At 37.2% G+C, this 18086-nt stretch overlaps 3 protein-coding genes across 3 annotated transcripts; all 3 read left to right on the top strand.

The window, feature by feature from the left end:
• Positions 1 to 863: 863 nt before the first annotated feature.
• Positions 864 to 3526, top strand: LOC111665071 (uncharacterized). The gene is made up of 4 exons (XM_023419942.2): positions 864 to 1176; positions 1988 to 2225; positions 2621 to 2758; positions 3070 to 3526. Exons 1-4 carry the CDS (start codon positions 998 to 1000, stop codon positions 3337 to 3339), a joined length of 825 nt encoding a protein of 274 aa, XP_023275710.1. The 5' UTR covers positions 864 to 997; the 3' UTR covers positions 3340 to 3526.
• A 566-nt stretch (positions 3527 to 4092) lies between these two features.
• Positions 4093 to 11052, top strand: LOC111665060 (high choriolytic enzyme 1-like). Its single transcript, XM_023419929.2, has 8 exons — positions 4093 to 4218; positions 6091 to 6136; positions 7205 to 7357; positions 8056 to 8173; positions 9085 to 9263; positions 10492 to 10573; positions 10680 to 10809; positions 10958 to 11052. Exons 1-7 carry the CDS (start codon positions 4144 to 4146, stop codon positions 10804 to 10806), a joined length of 780 nt encoding a protein of 259 aa, XP_023275697.1. The 5' UTR covers positions 4093 to 4143; the 3' UTR covers positions 10807 to 10809; positions 10958 to 11052.
• A 1910-nt stretch (positions 11053 to 12962) lies between these two features.
• LOC111665061 (low choriolytic enzyme-like) lies at positions 12963 to 17770 on the top strand. Its single transcript, XM_023419930.2, has 9 exons — positions 12963 to 13012; positions 13115 to 13179; positions 13729 to 13774; positions 14166 to 14318; positions 15344 to 15461; positions 15652 to 15830; positions 16642 to 16723; positions 17297 to 17435; positions 17647 to 17770. Exons 2-8 carry the CDS (start codon positions 13120 to 13122, stop codon positions 17421 to 17423), a joined length of 765 nt encoding a protein of 254 aa, XP_023275698.1. The 5' UTR covers positions 12963 to 13012; positions 13115 to 13119; the 3' UTR covers positions 17424 to 17435; positions 17647 to 17770.
• The last annotated feature ends 316 nt before the right edge of the window (positions 17771 to 18086 follow it).

Here is an 18086-nt window from a genome sequence, read left to right as displayed (position 1 = left end):
ATTATATTATATTATATTATATTATATTATATTATATTTGCAAATCATACTGATATATACATTATTCATCACATATACAATGAAATAACATCAAATGTGTGATATTAATAACAGTGAATGTTCATAAGTCTTTTTATTTCATGAAAATTGCTCACTTACTACCTTAGCATCACTACCTTTACCTTTAGTCAAGCATGTTTTTACACAGTAAAAAATCACACTTATAAAAAGATTTCACTATATATATAATGGAACATCATTAAATGTGTCATTTTAACAACAATGAGTGATCAAACGTTATCTTTTCATAGTAAATAGTAAATTTTAATTACATTAGCTATCTTCTCTACCTGTAGTCATACGTGTGTGTGTGTGTGTGTGTGTGTGTGTGTGTGTGTGTGTGTTTGACCATTTCACTGGAAATGAGCTGAAGTTCAGATGAAGTTCTGTAATGAACTTGTAAAAGTTGTTACACACCACAAACCAGAAGAGTGAAGTTGATCAGGGCGTGTTCTGTCCCTCCACTTCTTGTGAAACAAAGCTGCAGTTGTGACAGAAGTGTGAGAGTGTTGTTTCTTCCTCAGGTCATGGATTCATTCATTTATTTTGTGTATTTGCTATTTGCTGCTGTACATCAGTTGTTTATGACAGCAACGCTGGTCGTCATTGGTTAACAGGCGGGTGTGTTGCACATCCTCACCCTCAGGTACAGCGCTGAATTACTAATGACACAATGTGCAATGCAGGCTGATGCAAGTAACTAACTCGACAGGTATCACCTGTTGCTTCATCTCCACAAGCAAAGCAACAGTTATTACTTAACCCTTATCTGTTTAGATCAGCAGATATCTGCTTATAAATACGAGCTTTACTTCCTTCCTCAGTCTATTGGGTTTCTTTACTCCACCCAGCCTGAAGACAGGACTCTACAAATCTCAGACTTTCCTTTCCAACAACACAGTTCATTACTTTTGTGATACAAGAGCTAACTGTAAACATGATTGATAGAGACATTGCACTCGAGGCTTTGGGTGTCCTCTGCAACGCCAGTGTGACATCTGTTCAAATTCAAAGGTCACAAAGCTCTCATGACTGCACATGTGGGGGAGCAGCACAGCAGGAACAGCTGTCCATCAAGAATCTCATCTGTTCCATCCTGGACGCAGATGAAACCAGGTAATTATTAGAACTGTGGTTTTTGTTACCCACAATCCTAAAGAGCTAGTTTTTAAACTGGGGCACACTGCAGGTTTAAAAAGATTGTATATTTGATTTAACAGTCATGAGAGTTGGTGAACACATTTTCCTATTTGCAGTATGTGTTGTGAACATGTAGTCTGGATATAAATCAAAGCTCAGAATTCTGACTTTTTTCTCTGAATTTTGAGATAAAATCTGAATTCTGAGTTTAAACTCAGACTTTTCGACTTTTAAAAAAAATGTCTGACTTTGTTTAAGAATTGTTCTTTAATCCTGAGAATAAAGTCACGACTTTAAGAAATTAAAAAAAAATTCCCCTGTGGCCCTAATCGTCTTCCGTAGGACTGAACGTAAACTTTTATTGTAAGATTAAATCCTCCCGGTCTAAACAAACCTTACTACAGATACATAGTGGAGAATGCACTTCTTTTGTAGACAGAATCTAATCATCGTAATCTTATCATTTCATTTATATTAGTTTATTTCTTTATTCTGTTGCGCATGCGTTTTCACTGGCACAGACCAGACTGATCAACCATTCTCTGTGGTTCTTGCAAACAAGCAAGCCTGTCCATCAAAACTGACGTCAGCCATAGCAACGGACTCTTAGCTCAGGAGTTTTCACTTCTCTTTAGTCAAAGTTGGTCTCAGCAGCTTTGTGAAGAGGATTTAGGAGAAAAGCTTTAGTGCGGTTAGGGAGTACTCTTAGTGGTAAAATGTGAATGACTGCAAGAAGAGACTGAGATTAATGTGCTTTGAAACTGCATCTCCACCCCTCACATTACAGCGAGGTGTCAAAATGCAGCTTCTCCCGCATCCAATGCGTCCTGCAAGGCAGAGCTGCGCCAGCTTCCTTCCCTGGAGTGGTGGACACTGCAACAGGAAGGAACCACATCATCGATGATGATGAGTTCTTTGCCCCGCAGTTCGACTATGATTTCAAAAATTTGAAGGACACTGAGACTTTCTGGAGAGGTGGAGAGAAGTATGAACGCCCAAGTGGTTGGTACCGTTTTGGGCTTAAGGTGAATAAATCTGTTTTATTTGACTTTAATCCCAGAATTTACACCCAGTTGTGAAATGTAAGTGTGAATTTTGTTGAATGTCAGTGATGAGGTTGGAGGACGTTTTGGGATTTGGGCTGTATAATATGTGTGATTTTACCTTTTGAACTTCACAGCTAAATAGAAGTAATCAATAATATAATAATATAGCAAATCTCTTTCTGGTCTCTAAGAACCCCTAAGAAAAATATCAGAAGTTATGATCTGTGAGACCAAAGGATGACTGTCACTATGGTCTCAATAGAATCTCTGCTGGAACTTACTGTCTCCCAGATAACTGATAATCATTAAGGTCACTGCTCATCAGACACCAGCTAAAATACCTGATGTCACATGATGTAAATATTTTGTCACAGATCCTGGATAAGTATGATGAAGTCACCTGGCTGGGAACCAGTTACCGTAGCACCCAGTCATGTCGAGGGGAGTGGCCTGTGTCCTACCACGGGACATCAAAGAAAGGTGCTGAGGGCATCATCGAAGGACACTACAAGGTCTGATTTACATATCCATTATTATCAGTGTTAATGCAGTAGAGTGTCACACCTTCACATTATTTTCCCTGGTAACTGCATTAATGAGTAGCACATAAGATTCTGAGTTTGTCGTGCTAGAAAGAAACGCCCTTTACAGCTTTAGATTTACCTTCAGGAGGCTTGTCACAGCCGCCCTGACTACTATTTCCTGTACTAAGAAAAAGAAACACTGTATTTGACTGTTGGTATTGTATTAGAAAATGTTTTAAGTTTTAAAGATAATATACAATTGATGTTACTAAATTTATATTCACACTTGTATTCAACAGCCGGGCCCAGGGCAGGTGTATGGCAGGGGGATTTATTCTACCCCAGACATCTCTGAGGCGAATTACTACGCCAAAACATTCACCTCCAAGAAGAATGGCAAGAAGTACAAAGTGATTCTGCAGAATCGAATCAACCCCGAGTACAGAAAGAAATACAACAACGATAAGTACTGGCTGATCCCCATCCCCAAAGGAACATCGGACGAAGAAGAGCAGAAGATGGTAGAAAGGGCCATCCGTCCTTATGGCCTTCTGTTAAAAGAGGTCTAACACAGAAAGATCACAAGAAAACCCACAAATCTGACCAGTTTTATTTTGAAAAGCCAGTGGGTGTGTCATCTTTTAAACATTAGTAGTCCATGCTAAACACTTTTTAATTTGCATATGAATTTGAATATGGGAAAAGAATTGTTTGTGTTTGTTTTATGGAAATATGGAATAAACAAACTAGAACTAATCTGCCAGCCTCTGTGAATTTCCTGCACTGAACACAACTTTTAAGGTAATTTGGTGTCAATGTCTCTGGACACCAAAGAGAACACAGTGGGTGAATGTTTAGACATGATATTACGCTTGTACGCTTTTCTATTTAGTAAAATTTAATTTGAAAAAGAGATGAAACAATAATCAACTTTAGAAATGTGTCAAACACCCAAATTGTAAATCTTAAATTTGAATTTGGATTAAGTAAAAGGAAAAAAAAGATTTAATAAATACTTTTGTTCTGAAGTTTGTATCCGGTCCAAACTTTCAAAGTGTTTATAAAATTAAAATCTAGATTAATCTGGTTTATCTTTTATGCAACAGGTAGTCCAGGATCCATGAACACTAACCAGGTGTCATCAGGACAAACACTCTCACAAGGTCCCAGGACAATCTTTGCCACTGCAAGCAGATTTTATTTAGGTTAGTTAAGGTGGGAATCAGCAGCGTGTTTTCAAGGCAAAGTGCGTCTTATCACTAAGCAAAGCAGTGCATGTCTTTTTTTCGGGAGTTAATAGATATACAGAAGGTTATAAACAGGAGCTGCAGCAGGATCCAGGTGTTAACACTGTCCACCTTCAGGCTGCTAACATGGCTCTGCTGAAGCACACACTCAGTCTCCTGGTCCTCCTCGTGGTCTCCGACTGCTCCTGGGCTGAAGACAAGGTGAGGAGATTCACACGTACAAAATAACTAGATTCAACATAAAGATAAAATGAGGATTAAATTCATGTCTCTCTTGGATTTTCTCCTGTTTTTACACAACTGAATTAAATTAAATTAGAAGAAAATGTATAACATGATGCACAAAACAAATTCAGCGAAGAATCATGAAAATTGTAATTAAAGGTGCAATATTCATAATAATACTCCAAGAAAAACCCAGTGATCGAAAATTAAATTCATAAATAGACCTTATAATATACAGCGCATTAACTCAGACCAGATATATAACATAACCATAACATTTTGAAATCAAATAAATGTTTAAAACTCAACCTGTTCTCTTAAGAAATGCTTGTTTATGACATATGACATATGAAATAAAAACTGCATGAAATCATTTTTTTTTTAAATTAAATAAAAATGACTTTTAATAAAGAAAAGAGGCAGGATAAAATAATAAAGTTTTATAATCACAAGCTCAGTATTATTGAATATATTTATGTTGATGTGCTAATGGCTCTGTTCTTGTTGCCATTTTTATGTCTTTATTTTCTATTGTCACAGGTTTTATTTGTACATTTTTTTTAATTCTAAGTGTTCTTATTGTGCAAACCATATAGCACTGAAGAATGCAATTTTATTTCCCTGTATACTGAGTACACTATTGGCAGTATATGGGGAGAATGAAAGTAAATTCTACATTGTGCTTTGTACCTTAATTTTGAACCTTTTTTAACCTTAAAATAATTTAAAAGTTCTGTTGTGATGCTGAGTATCCAGGCACATTTAAAAACAACACTAAGTACAACCAAGCAATGACATGTATTAATATTTAACAGCATATAAGGAACTCAAACAGCACACTAACATTATAAAATGACTCACAGAATTGGACCTGAAAATAGACATGGAGAAAGATAAATGATGCTTCATGCAATTTACGTATGTTTTATTACTTCCATTAGTTAATATGAACCATTTATAAACAGCATTTGAAAGTTTCTGTAGGACTGATGTTGTCCGCGTGAAGTTATTGGTGTTAAATGTCACTATACAGCAGCTAGTTCCGACCGAGTAATTTGATTGGACAAGAGGCATTCCATCAGTGTACGTCAGTACTGGGACTTTTAACAACACGTATCACTCCGCTTAATAGATGTTCTATTAACCGTTGATTGGCGTTACGCTAACGGTCGTTGTCAATCTTAAACTGTATTTCGTGTGATGAATATATTTCGTGAAGTAACATTTGAGTTAAAGATGTATGGTCGTCGGAAGAGGATGAAGGGAAGGAAAAAAACCTGGATACTTCAGCGCAGACCTCCGACCTCGGCAGATTAGCAAAGATGAGGCTAACACTGTAGCTAACGCAAACTACGTAGTAGTAAGCTAGTGTGCAGGTCAGGAAATTGTTTATGTGTTGCTTAGCAACAGTCCAGTTGCGGGACTATTTGTGTAGGCGCAGCTAAATAAATGATAAAATATACAAACAAAGCATAATCTGTTGTTTATTATTAGCTCGTGTTAACTAATATGGCGCTCGTAGAACGGTTAGACAAAAGTAATATCACACTCGAGGTCGTGATGTTCAGTACAACATATTGCTAAAATATGGCTAAAGCCTGCTTGGCGCTTCCTTGTTTGAACAGACTGTTAACATTTCTTTACTGTTAACTACAATAGGACACTGAACAACCACAAGGAGACTCACAGTGACTCTGGAGAAGATAGAAATGACCACAAATAGACAAAAGAGACACAAAAGAAGCACAAAAAGAGCTTGTATCTTCTTGAGTGTGGTGCAGATATATATATACAGTATGTTGACAAAAAAGCTCTTACTAATGGTTTCATGTCATCTCTCTGATGTAGGAACTGTCCGTCTCTGAGCTGCTGTGGAAAGCCAACAAGGACGTTGGTAAGACACTTCACATATGGTCAAGTTTGTTTACATCAATTGCACCAAAAGTATATGGATCAATGTACAAATATGCATCCCCTCATACAGTCACACATTCACACAGACTAAGAAAATTAAACGAACAATGACAATAACAACAATAATTATTATTATTATAATAATAATAATAACAGATTATAAATTAACTGAAAAACATAAATAATTAGTTAGAAAAATAAAACAGAACAGTAAAGTAATATAAAAAGCATCAAAGTAATAAAATAAAATTAGATAAAATAAAAATTAAATGAATAAAACAGAATGAAAGGCAGGATCAGTACTTTCATGTTTATATCCCATTAATTAGCTTTTCTTTTTTCCTCCATCATCCAGCATTTGTACCTGTCTGTCCTAGTTACTAGTAATCTAAGTTACTATTATATGTAACTTGCAAAAGGAGCCTTATTGTAAAGTGTAAATCACATCTCCATTTATCAATGAATTACTATAAGGCTCCCTTGCAACACAGTTCAACATCAGCACAAACTGCATCCTCCAAAATAATCAAAAACAAAATCAGCAACATTATAACCATCATTTAGATCATGACTGTTTCAGTTGACTTCACCTACTTGTAACTAATCAAGTGGCAAGAGATGATTAAGAAGTTAGGAAAGAAGAAAAAATATTACTGCTACACAGGTTTTGTTCTGGCTTTTATTTATAAAATTTTTTCAGACGTTTAAAATGAATTGAATGGCTCACAGCTCACGGACGTATGCAACATGTGACGAGTGGGTTGTAGGTGTGGGCATTACTTGGTTATAAAAGCTCATGAACAGGTAAAAACGACGGAAACCAGCAGTTAAACCTTTGAACATACCGACATAAATCTGTCGCAACCTTCAGGCCAGTTAGACTTTCAAAATAAAATCATGTGTATAGTTGTAATTTCAATATCAAACATGGAGATCATGAGAAAGGCTTTAAACTTAATCTGAAACAGATTAAATCTTTAATCTTAGTCAAACCAGTGTGGCTTATATTGAAATTACTGTGAGAGTCTTTATTGTTTTCCTCCATCAGTGCGTACGGAGGACGAGCCCTTCGTCATAGATGACATTGCTTATGACAATGAGAATGACAGAAACGCTGATCAGTGCACGTCCCGCGGCTGCATGTGGGGCAAATCCAGTGATGGAAAGGTCTACGTGCCCTACGTCATCGCCTCACACTTCTGTAAGTGACTGAAGAATTTTAAAATGTTTTATTAAAACAGTCTACTGAAACATTTAATGCAACGTAGAGACATAAAGTGGATTGTAATGTGTTCAAACTTTTTTTTGACGAATTTCACAGCTTTCATGATATATTTAAAAACTCACTGATACAAATTGATTGGGAGTGAAATTGATGTTTTAGTTTTATTGTTGGATTTTAAGTCCTTTTTCTACAAAACAATTATAGGTATATGTCTACTGTATATATGTATTAAATGACTGATATTTGACTATTTGAATGACTTTTATTACTTCAGACCTGCAGTTTTCTAATTTCTCTAATCAAACTGGCTGAAGGTTTGAGTAAACTCACTTTTATTAAATATTTTTTGTTATCATGGTTTCTCATAAATTCAAATTACTGGTTTTGGAATTTGCTACTAGTTTGCTATTACAAGTCCAATTGTTTGATTGGGTGTATATAAGCATATGTTCTCACATTTAAACTATAATCCTTCCTAAATTTTCTCTCTTCTTCTAATTAATTAATCATTCTGTTTTTATTTAACCAGGTTTGCCCCAGTAAAATCAAAACTCTCCCTCTGAACAGATGTTAGGAGCTTACGTGTCAAACATTAAAGCTGCACATGCTCATGAACATGTATGTGTATGTGCTGCAGTGTGTATGTTTTCTCTGACCTGCGTGTCTCCTCTCAGCTTCCCGCGAGCGCTCCATCATCGAGCGCGGGCTTCACTCTTTCACCGACGTCTCCTGCATTCGCTTCGTCCAGAGAACCAACCACAGAGACTACCTGAGCATCCAGTCCGACAGCGGGTAACAATCTGCGTGTCTGAGTCCCTGTCAGCTGTTCACAGCTCATTAACTCAGACCTGTGGTTGTGCATTATGCAAGATAATCAGTTAGTGTCAGTCATCACAGATGAAATCTTTGGTTTAAAGTCAGTTTAAAAGGAAAATAACATTGCACAATGTAACATCACTTTTTGAAGCATTATGTCAAAATGGAAATATTTTGGACAACTTTTGGATCTCAACAAGATTCGATTTTTTAAATTTATTTATTTAGTAATATTTTCATTGGTGAAATAACAAAACGAGTGACATGGAAGACGTGACGACATAAAAAACACAAAACATAATAGACAACCAGTTGACATAATTGGATTTGGTCGGGTACGGTCAAGGTAGTGTGTTTGCATGGTGAGAAGTTTTAATAAAAGTCTGTGGTATATAATAATAGTGATAATAATAATAACAAGAATTTAAATTTAATTTAAAATTAAATTGTGAATTGGTTGTTTTTTTTTTTTTTGTGGGTTTATAATTTTTAGATGTTGATTTTAAATCAGACCAAATTGGATCAAAGTTAAAATCATTTTGTCACATAATACTTAATACTTACATTTGGTTTCATCTTCCGAGGCTAACTTACTATTTATTAAACTTGCATCAAATATTTCTTTATTGAATTTTATTTTAATGCTGGATATTATTTTTAAAAGATTATTCCACTTTATATAGAGAAAAACATTAAGAGATAAAGAGATTGTCAAGTTTGAACTTATATTAAATTTTTATAAAATATTATATATCTTTAATATAATTTTCACTCATGACAGTATCAGTGGTTGTTACAATAAGATGAGTAAAGTGAGTCCTGCTGTAAGAAGGAAAGAGTTCTACATCTTAGAAATAACTGTTTTCTATTTAATTGCACGGGTGCAGATGTTACTCCTACGTTGGGCGCCGTGGTTACGCCCAGACGTTGTCTCTGGACCGTCAGGGCTGCCTGTACCACAGCACCGTCCAGCACGAGCTGCTCCACGCCCTCGGCTTCAACCACGAGCAGTGTCGCTCCGACAGAGACCAGCACATCCGCATCCTGTGGGAGAACATCCAGTCCGGTCAGAGCCACACACACATACAACCACACACCCCTCACATTTACGTTCTCATTATGTTGCATTATATAATACATATAATAATAATAATAGTTTAATTAAAGAAATATATGATTAATCATTATCTGTCAATCAACTATTTGATTAATTGACTAGTCTTTGCAGCTATTCCACATTTTCTAAAATAACCACAAATTTCATCTCAATTAAAAATCCCTAATCTTGATAGTAAAATAACCTTGAGCCTGTTTAAATGTGACGTCGCCTAAACTGAAAGTAAATCCTGACTAGTGTGGTTTGACTGATGTTTAAAGTATTTCTAATTTAAAAAGTAAATCCAATAGAGACTGTCCTCCTTTAAAAAACGAGCCTGTGGGTCGTCTGTGCAGCAGGTTATTATGACCCGTGGTTAAGTTTTGTTGCTTGGCGACATCTAGTGGTCGTAGCGATGATGACAGGAACAAAGGGAAAAGTGTCGGTGACGTGTAAAGAGAGACAGAGTCCACATCAGGTGGTGGTGGACGGATGAATGTGACACAGGAGGGCGGTGTTCGATTCCCGTGTGAAACCAGCAGTTTATGTTGTAACCATGACAACAGACATTGCCTAATGTTGAGGAAGTACTTCCTTTAACCCAAATCACCATCTTTTCCTAAACCTAACCAAGCCGTGACCGTTAATATAGTAACTATGGCGATAAAAGTAGGTACCATGCCCTCGGTACAGTCTGCATGTTTCTTATTGTAACCATGACAACCGAAGTCAGGTACGCCTGCCTATGGGTCGTATCAGAGGGTTGGAAAAAAACGACCTGTGTGGTTGATCAGGTCGGAGGAGTTGTTGCTCTGAATACAGAATATAACTGTGCACCACAATTAAATTTACATCGTTACAACCTTTAATTTCTGGGAAAAAGAGAATTGTGGGAACTAAAGCTGTGATCAGTTAATCCAGAGAAAACTTCCTCACTGAACTTACCGACCAAACGAGCCGCCAGAGTTTAGCCTCAAGGCCTGTCCAATCAGAGAGGCCCACAGCCAAATGAACCTGTGCGTCTTCGTGACACAGTAAGTAAAAGCGAAGGAGGCAACAGATGATGAGCTATGAACGCTTTTTTTTTACCCAAATCTTGATGCAAAACTAACGTGAAAAGGTAAAAGACCTGAAGAGACACAGAAAGAGACGCTTCTTCAGTTCTTCCTGACGCGTCTGTGTGATCCTCACCTCTCAGGTTGGGAGTACGCCTTCGACAAGATCAACACTCTGAACCTGAACACGCCCTACGACTACAACTCTGTCATGCAGTACCACAGGTCGCTCACCTAACATCTGTTCATTCAGATGATCACTGATTGATTATGAACTGAACTTAAACAATAAACCAATAATCTCATAATTCGACCCCTGTATTAATTCCAGGTATGCCTTCTCTGGGAACAATAAGCCCACCATGGTGCCCGTCCCCAACGCTAATGTTGAGTTTGGCACGGCCACCCAGATGAGCAAGAATGACATCACCAGACTGAACAGGCTGTACAAGTGTTAAACAGTAAGACGAGTGCAACACACACTAGTTTTTATATCTATAACATACTATACTTCTGTTAAATATAATTGTGTTTTGTGGCAACCAATAAAAAAAACGTGTTTTCATGTTTGTTTGTCTCCTTCAATGTGTTTCTTTTTTTTCCCAATAGGTGATGAACAGTCTCGACAACATGGCTGTTTATAATTCTGAGGGTGTTTTCTCACTCTTCATTGCATTGACAATAAACCTCCGTGTACATGTTCACTGAGACTTGTTGTTTGTTGTTTCTGCACTTGTAGACACATGAAGACATGTACTGTATGTGTGGAAAAGCTGCAGGAGATTTACATGTTACTGAAACATCAAGGACGACAACTTCAATTCAGGTTCAGCTCTCCTCCCTCTGACGCCACAGGGCAGCGCCGATACTCAGCACAGCGCCTGTATTATCCTCTGCACACATGACAAACGATATGATGTTTCTGTCAGACCCCCCCCCCCCCCCCCCCCCCCCCCCGATCGGTGGAGAAAGATATCTCACTCCCATGTATGCAAAGTTTATATGATAAACTATTATATTTTTGCTATAAATTGTCTTTGTCTCTTTTAAATATTTGCAATCCATTTAAATAAAACAAAATACAAAACAGCCCTGCTATTTAACCTTTGGAAATGTATTAAATGTTGCATAGGTAGAATGAATGCAACAGGTGTAATGTAGGTAGAGTGAGTTCCACAATTTTTAAACAGCCAAATAATTAAGTAGATAAAACAATCCAGATAAAAAACAGTAGAACAGATAAAAACAGACTGTATTGAACGCACAAGTCAAAGTGTGTATGTGTTGACTCACTGAGCATTTAATTAAAAACACCTGTACACCTGCTTATTCATGCAAATATCCAATCAGCCAATCGTGTGGCAGCAGTGCAGCGTATAAAATCCTGCACATTCAGGTCAGGAGCTTCAGTTAATATTCACATCAAACACCTGGTTTGTGTATTTTGAAACTGCTGATCTCAGAGTTTTTACTCATAATTTTGGGATAAAATAAAAACATCCGGTGAGCAGCAGCTCTGAGGAGGAAACGCCTTGTTGATGAGAGGTTGGAGCTGACGGAAAGACTACGGTCACTCAGATAACCACTCAAGCTCACTCAGCAGAAGACCAACGTCAGGCTCAACTTCCTGTCGCCAAGAGCAGAAACCTGAAGCTGCGGTCGACTCGGACTCAACAACACCGGACAGATGAAGACTGGAGAGCCGGGTCTGATGGATCTGGATTTCTGCTGAGAGTTTGGCATCAACAGCATGAATCCATGGACCCGACCCGCCTTGTGTCAACAGGTGGAGGTGGTGTGATGGTGCGGGGAACGTTTTCTTGACACTCTTTTGACCTAAATACCAATCAATCGTCCCATATTATTATAGTTTTTGGCCTCAGTTTACCGTCTTCTAATGGCTGCGTCCAGCAGGATAATGCTCCATGTCACATGTGAGTTCAGTGAACTTTATTAACCTTCAGCAGACTCCAGATGTGAAGCCAGCAGAACACCTTTGTGATGTGGCACATCAGGAGATCGGCAGCGTGAATGTGCAGCTGACAAATCTGCAGAAATGATGTGATGCAACTGTGTCAACATGGAGTCTCAGAGGAAAGTTTCCAACATCTGCATTAGTCTGGTGTTCCTAATAAAGTGCTCGGTGAGTGTACATTGACATATACTGCAGGTGTGAAAGTGTGTAGGTGTAAATATATGTGACAAGTGAATCAGAAGAATCACATTAATTTGATGATAAATTGATGGAAACTAGATGGAAAAATAGTTTTAAACAAAAGAAAATTGTGCTGTCAATTTCCAGAAACTTTTCTTCTCTACAAGTCAACTCAAAATATAAAATTAAATTGATTAAAAATATATATATAAATGATTTAATTCCCCAGCTTTGGTAAAATGTGGAAAACAAGCTCTGACTGTTGACAGAAGATATTTGAAGCCAAGTGTCTAAATCAAACAAGATTACAAAGCTTCTTATTATGGGAATAATGCAATGTGGCATCAAGGTTAAAATTTTCTTATCGGGGCCTAAATTCTATTTTCGCTCCCTTTCCTCCGTCGCTGCCCTAAATGTCCTTTAAAGGACAGTTTTCCGCAGCAGCTGATGCTTTATAACGAGACGCTGCTCCTGTCGCTCGCTGTGTTTCTCTCCCCTCACAGACGGACGTGAGTATCATCATCAACCATTATGTTTTTTAATGTTTTCTCACTCACCGATGAGACATAAATCAGATTATTGTTTATTTGTGTTTAATTGTTGACATATAGTTGAAATGAAGTGCATTCTGGGTCTTGTGGTCCTGGTGGCTGTGTCGGCTTGGGCTGAGGAGGAGGTGAGTTTTTACTGCAAATGAAGAAGTGCTGAGAACTTTTTCTTAAGTAGAAGTAACGATACGTTCGTGTAAAAATACTTAATTACGACTAAAACATTTAAAATCCTACTTAAGTAAAGGCACAGAAGTATTATCAGCTGAATGTAGTTGAAGTATCAGCAGTAAAAGTTTTCATTCTGCAGTAAAATGGCCGTTGAAGTTGAGACATGTAAATGATTTGAGAGGTTGTCAGGTGACAACATGACGAGGAGCCACAACTATTTTCCTTCACAAGCTAAAAAGACTGAGAACCACCAGTTCAAGCTTTAATCATTTGTGGTATTTTATACACTTGCCTGGATCACTCAAACTTTGTTTTTCTGTCTCCTATTTTTCTTTGAATGTGATTTCTGGAAAACTCCTGATTCTGTAAGTTCACTGTCAAATCAAAATGTTTGAACTTTGAATAAAATGCACCGTATGATGCTGCTGTTATTTTCAAAGTGAAGTTTATCACAGTGTGTTTTTGCGTGACATTAAACCTCCATCGCTCCCTGCGTTACAGGTCAGACTCTGACCGCTTCAGAGCGGATTGAGAGAGCGAACAGGGATGTTGGTAAGAACTTTTTTTAAGTGTCACCTCCAAAGTTTATTTCTGCTTTTAGTTTCACCTCTGATCCAGAGTGAGAGATCCGAGCTGGTTCCTCTCCCCAAAGGGCCACAGCCGGGAAACCAACCAACCCACTGGCCCCTGAGTGTACGGGATATTCAAGTGTTCAGTCACCTGTTTACCTGAATACTTTATTTATGTGTTTATTTTTGGCTTAAACCTAATGATTTTTATTATGTTAAGTCTAAAAACAGCTGGAAACTACTTACAAAATATCCACCATGCGTTAGGTTTGTTAACTTCTGAATTCAACCTCCATGACCTCAGGCCCTGTCACCAGCACTGACTGACCTCTCAGATCTTGATTTTTAAATATTGATCACGTTATCTGCTGCAGTCCGTTCTCCTGATGAGCCCTACGTGGAGGATGATATCGCCTACGACTCTGAGGCTGAGAGAAATGCTGATCCCTGCACGGCTCACGGCTGCATGTGGCCCAAGTCCGCCGATGGGAAGGTCTACGTGCCCTACGTCATTTCCAGGGTCTACAGTGAGTCTTTCGGCTTTTTAACATTTTATTATAAACAAACTTTATGTGAATCCAAAGGCAAGATTGAAAAAGCAACTTTGTCTCAACAATTCACAATTCAAGATGTGAGATAAATTGCACAAAATTTTTTTAACATTTAATATTTTCTATTTTAATAGTTTACATGATTTCCAGCCATAACAAAAATGAAACAAGTAAAACTGACATTATGTAATTGTAATAATAAACTGTGTTTAAAATGCTTAAACCTGGTTAAACCAAAATATGAATCACATTAAGTTTGTATGTTAAAACTTCATCGTCATCTAAATGGATAGAAATTGTACATGCATTTAAAATACATAAATCTTAAATATTACGCTAAATATTTTGTGTAATGTATGAAGGAGAAAAAAATGCGTAAGTATAAATAAGTGCCAAAATAAATAATTAAATACATAAATAAATGCAAAATAAAAACATTTTGCTAATAAAAAAAAATGCAATTTCTGTATTTTGTTATGTATTTATTTATTCATTTATATGCATAAATGAATAAATTTAGAAACACAGAAATAGCATTTTTATTCAAAATTTTTTTTATTTTGCATTTATTTATGTATTTAATTATTTATTTCAGAATTTATTTATTTATACTAATGTGATTTTTCATCTTTCAATCTTTCAAACACCAATTATATGAATAAATCATAAATTTTATCATCAGAAATCATTAAACATTTATTTATTTATTTTTTTTTTTCAATAAATTTCTGAATTACTAAAAATCTCAGTATTGTTATTTATTTATTTATTTATTTTTACATTCGGATCATGAACTGTGTCTTTAAATGTAATGTTTGTTGCATGTATTACTTTAACATGTCTTATCATTTTATTCAGCAGCTTGATTTCCTCTGAATAAAAACTTGGATGTGAAAGTCCGACCTTTAACCTTTTGTGATACAAGAAACCTTGTGACAGCGTCATGTCGGTCTCGTGGTCGGTGCAGCTGGTTTAAAATGCTTCTGCTGCTGCTTCTTCAGCCACTCGTGAGGTGGCGATCATCGAGCGCGGCCTTAAGTCCTTCCATGACGTCTCTTGTATCCGTTTCGTCGGACGCTCCAACCAGAGAGCCTACCTGAACATCCGGTCTCTTAACGGGTAAACATGCACCACAGGAAGTGGACAAAACACTTTGCATCATATCCTTGTTTGTCTTCCTTTATGACGCCGTTGGTTGCTTTATTTTAATTTCTTTATTTCATCTCTTGAGGTATTTTCCTGATGCTAAAACAAACAAACAAAAATGACAACAAATAGACTTGAGGTGTGTCCTGCATTGTTGTGACAGGTGCTACTCCTTCATCGGTCGTCATGACAACGGGCAGGATCTGTCTCTGCAGCGTTCAGGCTGCGTTTACCACCACACGGTCCAGCACGAGGTTCTCCACGCGCTGGGCTTCCATCATGAGCAGAAACGTTCTGACCGCGACCAGTACATCCGCGTCGCTCTGGAGAACGTCATCTCCGGTTCGTCTGTTTACAACCATCATCCTTACAATCGCTCACAAGACGCAGCTTTTACATTTGCACTTTAGTTGGAATTCTAAGATGAAGCCACAAAATATTAAAATATTAAAGGAGTAGTTTGACACTTATTCACTTTCTTGCTCAGAGTTCGATGAGAAGATCGACAGCACTCTCATATCTATCCTTTAAATACGACGCTACAACCACCAGCCAGTTAGCTTAGCATAGCACAGAGAGTGAACAGCTAGTCTGGTTCTGACAGACACAGAAACATTTGGACATTGAAAATTAAAACCTGAACTGAAAAAGGAAGCAATGGCATTGGAAAGAGTTATGTTGGCACTGGAAAAGGTTTCAATGAAAAATAAAATACTACAAATAAAATACAAAAAAAAAACAAAACTACAATCTTACAGTTATGGTGACAGAAAATTTAAACTGAAAACCAGTGACACTGGAAAAAATATCATAATACAAAAAATATCAAAATTAAATTGTGAGTCTTGTTTTTTTTATGCCTTTTTTTATTTTTCAGTGTCAATATTTATCTCACTGCAAATACAACTTTATCAATGCCGTGGTTTCATTTTTCAGTTCCTGTTTTGTTTTCAATCCCAAAATGTTCCCGTCACTGTCGCTGCTCTCAGCACCTGCACGCTCCTGTAATCCCTGCAAACGCCAACGCTTCAGAGACTGTGAAACATCAGCACAAACATTAACAACAAAACTACAGAGATACCGCTTCACACATGATTAATGAAAACAGTAACAGATGGATCTGTTTTATTATTTTTTTTAATTAAATCTTTAGGAATGGAGCACAACTTTGACAAGATCCATACTTTGAACCAGGAAACCACCTACGACTACGGCTCTGTTATGCAATACCACAGGTAGGTGAAGCTGCTGTCTTCGTGATGGAGAGGAAACATTCAAGGGGCGCGTTGTTTCAGGTCCTTTTTAAACACAATCAGGAAATCCATGTAGAATCGAGGGGGGAGTTTGGCAAAAGTGGAGTTTGTTTGACACAATACTGAAGTGTGAGCACGGCCTCAGAGATACAGGTGTGAACTAAGTAAGTGCTAAAATCTGCAGTTCCTCTAATGGCCACTAGAGTCTGGCTCCAACAGTGAGTCAGTCCCCACAGACTCCCATGTTAGTGTCCAACTTCACAGCAGAAGGGGGTTTATTTTCCTTCTCATTTATTAATCACAATTAAATTTTAAATTAACAAAATAATAATAATAATAATAAGAGTCAAAATAAGATATTTGTTGGAGTGACTTTTAGGGACATTGTGTGTATACGTCCTCTATCTTTGCAGTTTTTTGGGTTTTTTTTGTTTGTTTTTCCACCTATTTCCTCATTTCTTTGTCCGAGGATTTCCTCATTCATGTATTGTAGACTTTCTGGTGTGTATTCCTTTTATCAACCCTAATTAATGTTCTGCTTCTTTGCTGTTCCAGGTACGCCTTCTCCAAGAACAACCAGCCCACCATGGTGGCCATTCCTGACCCTAATGTCCACTTTGGCGCGGCCGAAGAGATGAGCCGGAAAGACATCATCAGGCTCAACAGGCTGTACAAGTGCTGAACAGGCTGAACGGTAAAGTTCACAAAACACATTTTAAAATATAATTCATTATGTTTATGTATATTTTCCTGACAGTTTTTTTTAAAAATTGTTCTGCATTTATGATTCAGAGTTTGTAAAGAAGCCGGTTACGTTATGAACCGTCCCACCTGTGACACACTGCACTGTTAAAATGTTGTTTTTCTCATGTTCTGAACCTGTTTAAAATCCTCTTTTTAAACAGTCAACCAGGAGAATGCACAGAATATCATCATCATCATCATCATCGTTGTCGTCTTCATTTTGTTCAAGAAACAGTGAATATTAATTTTGTAACTGTCATCAATAAATTAGCATTTAAACTCACAGCTCCTCTGAGTTTGTTTGTTTATTTTAGAGTTGAGTTTCGAAACTTTTTGCCAATTTAATGACTTAGTTAAAAACAAGCCAAACTGTGCGATGGTTTGGTCTGGATCTGTTTTGCTGCCTGAGCTGGAGTTACTGCAAACTGTCTCTGTAATCTCTGGATTTGTTGTCGCACTCATGATGCATTCATGCAACATTGGCAGAATAATAAGAACAAAAAATGATAAAGATAAACACGGCTACTTTTGCTGTGTTGTGTATTTGTGAAGGTGAAACCGTAAACAAACATGCAGCCATGTTTAACGTGTAATCACATAT

Source organism: Seriola lalandi, unplaced genomic scaffold, assembly GCF_002814215.2.
Source record: "Seriola lalandi dorsalis isolate HSWRI2012SDOR001 ecotype SW California unplaced genomic scaffold, Sedor1 jcf7180002054614, whole genome shotgun sequence".
In the NCBI taxonomy this organism is placed as follows: Eukaryota; Metazoa; Chordata; class Actinopteri; order Carangiformes; family Carangidae; genus Seriola; species Seriola lalandi.
The sequence above is the reverse complement of the archived record's forward strand: the minus strand, read 5'-3'. Positions and strand labels throughout refer to the sequence as shown.

Excerpts from the sequence above, each read along its gene's own strand:
- LOC111665060 (XM_023419929.2), top strand. The coding sequence starts at position 4,144 with ATGGCTCTGCTGAAGCACACACTCAGTCTCCTGGTCCTCCTCGTGGTC. Across the intron at positions 4,219-6,090 it reads GCTCCTGGGCTGAAGACAAG|GAACTGTCCGTCTCTGAGCT; the intron begins GTGAGGAGATTC and ends TCTCTGATGTAG. Across the intron at positions 10,574-10,679 it reads TCTGTCATGCAGTACCACAG|GTATGCCTTCTCTGGGAACA; the intron begins GTCGCTCACCTA and ends TATTAATTCCAG.
- LOC111665061 (XM_023419930.2), top strand. The coding sequence starts at position 13,120 with ATGAAGTGCATTCTGGGTCTTGTGGTCCTGGTGGCTGTGTCGGCTTGG. Across the intron at positions 15,462-15,651 it reads AACATCCGGTCTCTTAACGG|GTGCTACTCCTTCATCGGTC; the intron begins GTAAACATGCAC and ends TTGTTGTGACAG. Across the intron at positions 16,724-17,296 it reads TCTGTTATGCAATACCACAG|GTACGCCTTCTCCAAGAACA; the intron begins GTAGGTGAAGCT and ends TTGCTGTTCCAG.
- LOC111665071 (XM_023419942.2), top strand. The coding sequence starts at position 998 with ATGATTGATAGAGACATTGCACTCGAGGCTTTGGGTGTCCTCTGCAAC. Across the intron at positions 1,177-1,987 it reads CTGGACGCAGATGAAACCAG|CGAGGTGTCAAAATGCAGCT; the intron begins GTAATTATTAGA and ends CTCACATTACAG. Across the intron at positions 2,759-3,069 it reads TCATCGAAGGACACTACAAG|CCGGGCCCAGGGCAGGTGTA; the intron begins GTCTGATTTACA and ends TGTATTCAACAG.